Source organism: Corticium candelabrum, chromosome 12 (assembly GCF_963422355.1).
Source record: "Corticium candelabrum chromosome 12, ooCorCand1.1, whole genome shotgun sequence".
Classification (NCBI taxonomy): Eukaryota; Metazoa; Porifera; class Homoscleromorpha; order Homosclerophorida; family Plakinidae; genus Corticium; species Corticium candelabrum.
In genome coordinates, this window is record NC_085096.1 from 3335483 (window position 1) to 3345482 (window position 10000).

At 38.9% G+C, this 10000-nt stretch overlaps 2 protein-coding genes across 2 annotated transcripts in view; both read right to left on the reverse strand.

Moving 5' to 3' along the window:
- The window catches only part of LOC134187583 (fibroblast growth factor receptor 1-A-like), a 9131-nt gene extending 4213 nt beyond the window's left edge, over window positions 1-4918 (reverse strand). Inside the window, exons 1-5 of the mRNA XM_062655737.1 lie at window positions 4844-4918; window positions 3691-3803; window positions 1468-1529; window positions 1090-1410; window positions 1-21 (exon numbers count right to left, since the gene is read on the reverse strand). The exon at window positions 1-21 is cut by the window's left edge and continues 36 nt beyond it. Of these exons, the coding sequence (XP_062511721.1) occupies window positions 1-21; window positions 1090-1410; window positions 1468-1529; window positions 3691-3803; window positions 4844-4918 (592 nt within the window). The remainder of the gene's footprint in view (window positions 22-1089; window positions 1411-1467; window positions 1530-3690; window positions 3804-4843) is intronic.
- A 184-nt stretch (window positions 4919-5102) lies between these two features.
- Window positions 5103-9871, reverse strand: LOC134188009 (isochorismatase domain-containing protein 1-like). The gene is made up of 6 exons (XM_062656191.1): window positions 9712-9871; window positions 9607-9654; window positions 9435-9444; window positions 9225-9367; window positions 9045-9161; window positions 5103-5378 (listed from the first exon to the last, which is right to left on the reverse strand). The coding sequence occupies exons 1-6, from the start codon at window positions 9835-9837 to the stop codon at window positions 5232-5234; spliced, it is 591 nt and encodes a 196-aa protein (XP_062512175.1). The 5' UTR covers window positions 9838-9871; the 3' UTR covers window positions 5103-5231.
- Window positions 9872-10000: the final 129 nt, after the last annotated feature.

Below are 10000 nucleotides of genomic sequence, written 5' to 3' on the forward strand. Positions count from 1 at the left end.
TTGTACTCGAAACCGATGTTGCTAAAAAATATATTTGATAAAAACAGACAAAAATACAAAGGGCATTGGACATGCGCGTATGCATATCTGCAACCGACGAGAATTAAATTTGTAGCCGAATGCCTTGTACTGTACATGCAGGTAAAACGCTCCACACGAATTGATTTTAACGCAACTGTATGCTGCACGTCAATATGAAAGGTTTCCTGTAAAGTGCATGCCATTGTCACATTCAACAAATGAACTATTTCTAAGCTAATTAAGAATTTACAACAAACGCAAAGGCAAATTCATGTCAACGTGTCTATTCACGCCCTAATTAAATTGCTCAGCAAATATTATTTAGTTTTAATTTAGTAAATTTAGAGTGGAATACAACGGTCGGTCATCGGTCATTGACCTACCAACTAGTGTTCATGAACAACACACAACTTTGCTTTGATGGGACATACTACTGTACGTGACTGGTCAAGGAATAACAGCCAATCAAAAACAAGCTTTTGAAACAACTGATTCACTCTGTTTTATTCTTGTATTTAACATCTTCTAATCTAACGGATGTCTACTATTGCAGTATCGTCATTTTGCACTCACATCATCTGGTCATCACTAACTCTATAATTAGATCCTGCCTGCTGCTTCTGTCAGTTGTCTGGACTTTTGGGTTGCCTATCGATTCTTTACTATCGATCCATGTAATAAATATATTTGCTCATCACTAGGTCAGTTCATGTCATTGTGTTAACCCTTCATTTAATCTTCAACATTCATGTCATAACTCTAACCTGTCGTCGTCATGATCAATAACAATGCAAGGAAACAACAACAAACAAGCCAAAATTTAATTTTTATATTTAGATTGTATAAATAAATAAAACACACAGCAGTAGAACTATGATGCAACAGATAAAGAAATTGAACTAAGTGTTGACGTCGATAATTACAAGAAAATTTCACAAATAAGAATGAACGCCAAAATTCAAAATTTTAGGTCAACCTCTTTTGATAGGGCACGATGTCCAACCAAAAAAATTGCCTTATATTCCACTCTGGTAATGTAAGCATGCAAACAGTCTCAAACGGTCTTACTCTCCACTGTTGGCATGGGCTCCAACCCTTTGATGATCACTCTTTTTATCACGTCAGGATCCTTTTCAGCTGGATCTCTAATGTACTCTGTGCACGTGTAAGTTCCTTGAGACGCCGAGGTTACGTATAATATACAACGATCCGTCCTGTCCGTACACTTATCAACCAGACGACTATGATTTGTTGATGCCTCTAGAAATGTCCATTCTCGACCATGACAGATAGCTGCCGCTGATGAGCAAGACCTTGTAGCACACGTCTCGTTCAAGCTCTGTCCAACTTGAAGATTAACAATGTGTGTTTGACCAGAAACACAAACAACTGAACAAACAATAGAAAACATGAGAACTAAAATTGCGTGTGAATTCAGGGTTTTACCGCCGAGAGAGATTGAAACCGTTACAAACACCGAAACAAAGCTGAAAGATGACATTTCAAACCTGCAAATGTACAATGTGTCTTAATTGATTATCTTAATTAACTAACAGTTTCATTAATTAATTTCTCTACAATTTCAATAAATAGCAAACTCTTTTACTTAACGCGAGTAATAAATAATTTTTATTATTTATTTTGGTCACGTGCTACGCGGTTGCCTAGCTGGTGGGTGGTACGTCACGTGGCCGCCTGGACTACTAACAGGCGTTTTCACGCCTGTATAATACCGCACACATCAGGCTATCAACCCGCCCACATCCGTCTATCAATCTGCCGTCTATCAAACCGCCCACATCTGGTTGTCGAGTCGTCCAACGTGGTGCTACTGTAACCCTAGCGCATGTGTGCTTCGAGTTAGAATAATGATCCAAATTCCATTTCCAGACAAGTGATAGTGTGACGCGTATCTAGAGCTTTGAAAACCGATCTATACACGCAGTCTCTATTTCTAAATGTTAGTGCTATAGATGTCACACACAGGAATACATGAAAAAAGCAATAAAAATTCAAAAAAGATAAAACTAGACCGAAGAGAGAATGTGACAATCCCCTCCCCCTCCGACTAACAGATGGTCGTTTCACCCATTCCATAGGATAGCTATCACGTACGGTCTCTAGCATCCTCAGAAATAGAACTGTACTAAAAGTCTCTAATTGATTTGATTCTAATAGATGATCTTCTTTGACTGTCAGTCAGTCTGCCTGCCTGCCAGTCTGTCTGCCTGTTTGTCTGTCTACCAATGTCTCTGCATGTCAACAATCTACTAATAATCTGTGACAAAAACGAATAACCAGATGATGAGATCAGGCCGGTAACTAGTAGACGGTAGTTTCCTTCATCATCATCGTGCAGCTCTAGAGTGAACCTCAGACATACAAAGTTCCGATTCCCACAGTCGAGGCGGAGCCGTTCTCAGACCGTCGCACCGCCAACCGCAAGTTGCAGCTGCTCTACTTCTCCGTTCGCGCTGATCAAACTTTCCCGTAGGTCTTATAGTATCAAGCGTCACCCGACAACCTTGTATTCTAATCGCTTGCTACACCGCAAGCGTCAAATCCGAACTGACTCTTTGCGTTGACATTTCACTGTCAACCTCCGACTCTGTATGTATCATGCTATTTTTAGACGAAGCCATACCTACTGGTGTGTTGAAATGGCTTGATGAAATGAACACGTGAGATGTCACAGATCTGATCGAGCTGTAGAAATATGCAATCCAATAGTTGCGTCGACGCAATTTCGAACGTGCGACAGGTATGCAGTGTTAGCCAAACTGTGCAAACCCTGTGACGACAACAACAATAGTGACGTCATCTGGTCGCATACATACCGTATCGGATTCCGATTGCGCAATATCCTCTCTAGCATCCAGTGACATTTAGATAGGTACTAAGATTTTTGGGTATTTAATTCGGAAGAGCTAAACGACTCGTCACAACACCCATATACAGTCACCAAGGTAGATAATGATGGAGTAAACCGCAAATTAGCATAGAGCAACAAATTAGTGGATAGAGCTACGTGGACCGGCTTCAAGCTGTAGTGGAAACTGATCTACAAACGGAAGCCTTGCACTATTACAAGCGATCGACAGTCACAGATTTGGTTGGAGTTTCTGGTCACAGTCGATGCCAACAGATCTGTATGTACAAGTATACAAAATTGAGTGGTGCAATGCAGTGTACGAACTGTCACTATTTTACAGAGCCGCTCGATCTCGTTTAGAATAGCTCACTAATAGTCTCTAACTCTACTGAATCTGATGGTGTGATAGGAACAGATCCAGATCTCAGTGGAGGCTCGTCCCCCTCACCCCTCTAGATGTCTAGCTACTATCAGCAGATGAGTTGGAGTCAACTGGGTAAGATCGAGTTAGGCTACTTCCATTGCAATATTTTCTAGAGAGCGCCTTGTCACTCTTGACTGTCCGAATGCTGAAGGTGTACGTTCAACAGTGATGAGAATCATTGCAGCTGATTAGATTACAGTCTACTATCTCGGTGGTCTCTCTAACTAGCTAACAGACTGCAAGTACAGATCTCTAGCTTAAACTTTCACACCTGACCATTGGTTTCTAGTAGAGAAAACATATAGCCATCTAAGCATGCTTGTCTGAAGTCTAGTCTGAAGTCACTAGATATCTTGCATGCACAGAGACTCACCTTTTGTACGAAGCCGGATGATGCAGCCGTTGGCAGACGAAAGGTGATCTGACCGCTTTAGATGTGTTCCTAGCATTTGACGTCGAAAGTACACTAGCAACGGAAGTGTCATGCTGTGGAATGAATTAGTACTATCAACAAGATCACACTGTAATTGTAAGAAACTACAAATAACAATGATTTACATCAAACAGGGTGGCCGGTTGAATTTGACCAAGAGACCCAAGGGTTGGCCTCAAGGGTCACTTTGGGACCACGACTGTTGATACTAAAATTATTACTAAATCATTGATATTAGATATGATATATGTTTTCATGCTTAGATTCGCACTAAAAGAATTGGTTTAAGATATAGAATATAGCTAAATATATCTATGCCACTATGCTGCTACACAAACTGGATCAATGACGTTAGTCCATAGAAATGTTTCTGTTGGTCTCATATTAGAGGTGATTGCATCAACATTATTTCACATAGGGTACAACACACGAACAGTCACACCAAATGACTATATGTTATGAACTGTCTTTGAAATGATTCTTGGTCAATTAATTAATTTGATACGCTTGAAACAACCTGCACAGTTTTAGTTTCAAAATTTTCTGTGGATGGGATCTACTATGGGACATATGTCTAGCGAACAGACAAATTGTCTCAACATCCGACATGTTTGATTGGACAAAAAATTTAAATTGCAATGCAAACTTTGTTTTGAATTACTGTTGTAAATTTATTTTAATAATTAAATACATTTTGTTTGGGTAACATGTCTGATCACAATCAGAGTTGATTCGTCAAGTGGCAGAAGTGGTCGGACAATGTCTGATGTCCAACCGTTATGCTGCATTGCATGCATGATATTCTCAACAAACAGTCAAGCTCTGAAAGTTTGTTCTCAAAATGAAAGCATTACATAATAATTAATCACTAATTGTTCTATTGGTACAAAGATGTCTGCACCCAAAGCATAGGTGTAGGAACTGTGGGAGCCAAAGGGGCCACTGCCCTCTCCAAATAATTTTCCTGCCTCACTGCATTACTCCCAAACACATTACAAGACACTCTAAAGATGTGAACCTATCAAGACCAGGACAAACTTGCTAAAGAACTCTCCTTTCCTATGCTTATAAGATTTGGAATTCAGTAGTCTACCATCCTTTTTACAAACTCTTCGTCTGGACTCTTCAGGGTCAGAAAGTACTGTCCACCTCTCTCAATAATGCTCATAGTGAAAATAGCTGTAACTTATTAAATCATACATTCATCTATAAAAACAAAGGCTTGCCTTTATACTAGCGTATCTATGCTATTAGGCTGTAGCCTGGAAATTCTATAAGGCATATAGTAATGTTTGACCTCCAAACCTCACGTTTCCTATGCCTATGCATACAGCATAACTAATTTTCCAATATCACAGTCAGATCATTGGTAGCTTTCAAACAATGCACACTAAGACACACAACAGAAATATTGCCCACAAATGCCATGCAGCTTTTCATTCTGCTACAGACTATGATAGCGCTTTCATACGAAAAGATTGTTAGACTTTGGAAAGAAGACCAGAGTCTGGAGCTGAAGTCTTAATCAAAGCTTGAACTTCCTTAAACTTGCCAGCCTTCGAGTCGCCCAGCAGCTCAAACAGAACTGACTCGCTCGTACTAATGAAGACACCACACTGTCGCATCCTCTAGACAAAACCGTTCAGTTAAAAGTTGTCAATAATTTGTTGCTAAGTGTCAGTCATGAGTGCACAAAACACAACAGCCAATTGAAATCTAATACAATAAACAATATCCTAAATCAGGTACCACATGAAACATTGGTTTTCGAGAGTTGGTTTTGGCGGTTTGCTAAATAATTCATGAAAAAAGCATATTGGTGGATTCAGTTTTGGCGGTTAGACATCATTGTTGAATAATTGATCTAAGCTTTATGGCCGGTCTCATTCTCATGTTTAATTAACCTTCCTGCTAGACAGGGTAGGCACAACAGAGAGCAAGCAGGGATTACCATCTTGTGGCCTCATCCATGTGACATACCAACACATCGCCATGATGCCTGATGCACGTGGATGCGATGACATTGACTTAACATCACAATATCCCAGTGGCCAAATGGCAAATTTTATATTGGCAATTGCACAAAAATCTGCCATATTTCATCTTATAAAATAATATGAGACTACCCATAAATTTATATATATATATATATATATATATATATATATATATATTTGAGTGACACCCACATATTTGTATATAATACAGTATATATATATATATCATTTTATAACTAAATGTCCCATATGGGACACACAAAAAACATACATGAAAGACAAGTATTATTACTAGATATGTCAAACAAGTGCACTACTGGTCCAAAGACAACAGAAATACATGATTTGTAAAGATTTATAGAGAAGGAAGTAGAAAGTGCGATGATGAGAAAACAAATCAGGAGTAGAGGACACTGTGGAAGCAGCACAGACAGACGAATAGACATGATGAGTGCTGAGTGCTCAAAGAGCAGGGTGAAGGTGCTGCATACATCAGACTCCCGAATGACCATGTTGTCCAGCAGGGAAGAGGAGAAAATAAAGACAAGGCGACATTCAAACAGGATGACAAAAAATTTTCAGGATGAATAGGATAGCAGGAACACCACAGACAGCCGAAGAAACCCGAAGAGTGTGAAAAGTTGAAAGAGCAGGGTGAAGGTGTGGCAAACATCAAACTCTTGACCGACCATGTTGTCCAACAGAGAAGTGAGGAGAAGAAGGAAGACAAGATGACACAAGAAGCATGAATAAGACAACGGGAACACCACAGACAGCCAAAGAAACCTGAAGAGCGCAAAATGCTCGAAGAGCGAGGTGAAGGTGTGGCATATATATATATATATATATATATATATATATATATATATATATATATATATATATATATGCATAATTTATCCGGGATCGCATCGCAGTTTGCGAATCAATTTTTGTATGTTGCGAAAACAAAGTCAGCTACGTGTGGCACAAACTGCGATGTGGAATCAGAATGTCCCGCATCCAAGTACAGTAGGAGTCTAACTAAAAACTTCATAATGGTGCACCCTTGCATAGCCAAGTGGTGAGAAGATATTATATATAATATACTACTATATCTTTATTCAATTATGAACCATCAGTGCTTGAGTGGTCATGCTGTGCAATACATGAAACTAAAGCACATTAGCAGAATACCTGCTGAAACTATCATCTCAATAGCAGAAGGGATGGCAACAGAAACAGAAACTTGAAACAAGATAGCTATTGAGACTTCCATTGTAACTATGTAACAAGGTAAAAAGGAACAAAAGTACGTAACAGTGTAGTCAATGTACTTGCACTTTTATATCGTAGCTAATGTAGAAGGTCACTACCAACTAAAATAATCATGCAATGTGCAGTTGCATGGGACCTTTCCAATGTAAAGGTCAACACAACAGCACTGCCACAGAAACACGGGAAAATTGGCAATTCAACCCTCTAGCTACATTGTCATGTCATCTGCAAGGTCATTCCGCTGACTTGCCTTTTGCCATTGCTAACTTAGACTGGGTTCATCTTATCCTTAAAATTTGAAGGCTTACAAGCCTGAAGTGCCATTGGAGCTGTCGCAGATTATTGCAGCCGCAGACAAAGATAACCAGCTGCATTTTCAAAACGTGAAGCTGTCAGGCGTACAGCCAAACGTACTTAGCGCATTTATGATGTCGAGATCACTTTACAATGAAGCTATTGGGAAATGCATTCACAATCGTTTTGATGATTTACAACAGCGATTTTTTAAAGCAGTTTGTCTCCTTGACACTAATCTGTGGCCGACTGACTGAGATGATCTTGCAGCCTTTGGTGTAGCTGATGTGTCTCTTGCTGTAGAGCACTTCCGTCGTCTTCTATTAAAGAACAACGTATTGCTAGATGGGGTAATGACAGACTGGACCTTCTTCAAGATGTACTGGATCGATAACTTGCGACATCATCCAAAAATACTGTATGGTCACTGCTTCTGTCCCAGTACAAAGAGAAATTTCCAAACTTTGTGCAATTGGTGTGCATAATGCTGTGTTTCCAGTCAGCAATGCCATAGTGGAGCGTGGTTTCAGTGCTATGAGGAGGATAAAAAGTGACTGGCGGTCAAGTCTTAGTGAAGATACCTTAGATCACTTGATGAGGATTAGCGTTGATGGTCCGCCATTGGCACAGTTTGACCCTACACTTGCAGTCCAACGGTTCTTCAGCACTCCAAGGAGGCCACATGTTCAGCCATATGGTTAAAAAAACCAAAAGTTAATGAATAGCATATTTTGCTTCTAACTTTGCATGGGCAGGGTGCCACTTCCTACTATTCGGGTAACTTCGTTTCCACTTACCCAAAGAGAATTGTGTTATAATAACAAATTTAATAGTATCATCAATATTCACAGTTTGGCATTGACTATGAACTTGCGTCTGTAGACTAGAAAGCATGAACTGTCTGGGTATTTAATTAATTAATTAATTGCTTTGTTTTGCAAAAATATGGTTGCGATGGATTTTGCATTACCGCTACTCAATTTGCAATTTATGTAGCAATACCGCTATGCAAAGAAAAAGTAAATTGTGCCCTGTATATATATATATATATATATATATATATATATATATATATATATATATATATATATATATATATATATAACTTAGACAAACACAAGTAACCAAACTAATAAATAAACATAAACCAACACCCAGATTTAAGACAAAAATGCACACACACTTACTTTCTTGAGTATTTGTAACTCCTGTGTGCATGCTTGTCAAGTGTGTGCATGCATGCATGCATGTGTGTGTGTGTGTGTGTGTGTGTGTGTGTGTGTGTGTGTGTGTGTGTGTGTGTGTGTGTGTGTGTGTGTGTGTGTGTGTGTGTGTGTGTGTGTGTGTGTGTGTGTGTGTGTGTGTGTGTGTGCATTTTGTCTAAACATACTACAACTGTTTCAATGAATAGCAGCCTGTCTTCTACACAGCAAGAATCCCTTTACAGCTGCAGAGTCTGCAATAGATCATTCACGAGAACTCAAGATATGGCATGACATACAGTAGATGCCATTCGTTACAATAAGTCCAGAAATTTAAGAAATAAGACATGTATTCAGGCCGTTATCAACAGCAGGCATCATCAATAGATTGAAGGTTCAAGGTGTGTGTGTGTGTGTGTGTGTGTGTGTGTGTGTGTGTGTGTGTGTGTGTGTGTGTGTGTGTGTGCATGTGTGTGTGGTAAACATACAACAAACTCCTACAACACAAACACAAACCCACAATAGCCAGAGACAGTCAACTCACATCCAAAGCAAACATTCTGTCTGTCAAGCTTCGAGATGACACTCCATCTGCAACGACGTGAACATCTAACCCCTTAGAGAGAAGATCTAATGCAGTCTGTTGCACACAGACATGACACTACAAAACAAAACCGACAGCAAACAACACACAATACAAATACAAATACATAACATTAATTACCTCAATTCCAAATAGGACAACAGACTGAATGTGTTTCATACGAGTCAGAAAGTCTTCGACTTCAGGAATCACCATGGAAAACTTCGTCTTTGGAAAAACCGCAGCTGTGCTGACATCGATCTCACTCACAGTACTACCAAGACCTAACACATTGACATCAATCCTAAATACACTTGCAATCTTGAATAAATAACTTCCGTTTGCACTTACCTTTTGGGTACTTTTGTTTCACAAAACCGGAAAAAAAATTTATATCAAATTTTATAAATAATTAATATAAATAAAAACAAAATTTGTATCAAAATTTATACATAATTAATATAAATTTAAAATAAAAATTAATATCAAAAATTTTCAATTTTAATTTTTTGTTTCTTTTCACCTGTTCTGTTGCAATGATCGGTATTTCCAATATGTTGGCAGCTTGAACCTACAAGCACAACGTCTGCATGAACGTCTGCATACAATTTTCTAGTAAACATCGTACCATCCGCTGAGCGACTGTGATTATTTCGGGAAAGTATCTTATCATCGGTCTAAACTTTTCCTGCATGTCGCAAAGGAAAAAGACCGAGTTCCCAATTGCGATCCGACCCAAACGAACGGCAGCCATTGTGCTGATTATACGGGACACTGCACATAACTTTGGCACGCGACGTGCTCTAAATTTTCTAAATTTTTAAACATTTGTAATTAACTAATTCTGTTGTAATTATATGATAGCAAGTTACACAAATAAGTATTGCACTTTATTGTAGCATATCCTACTCAGTGTG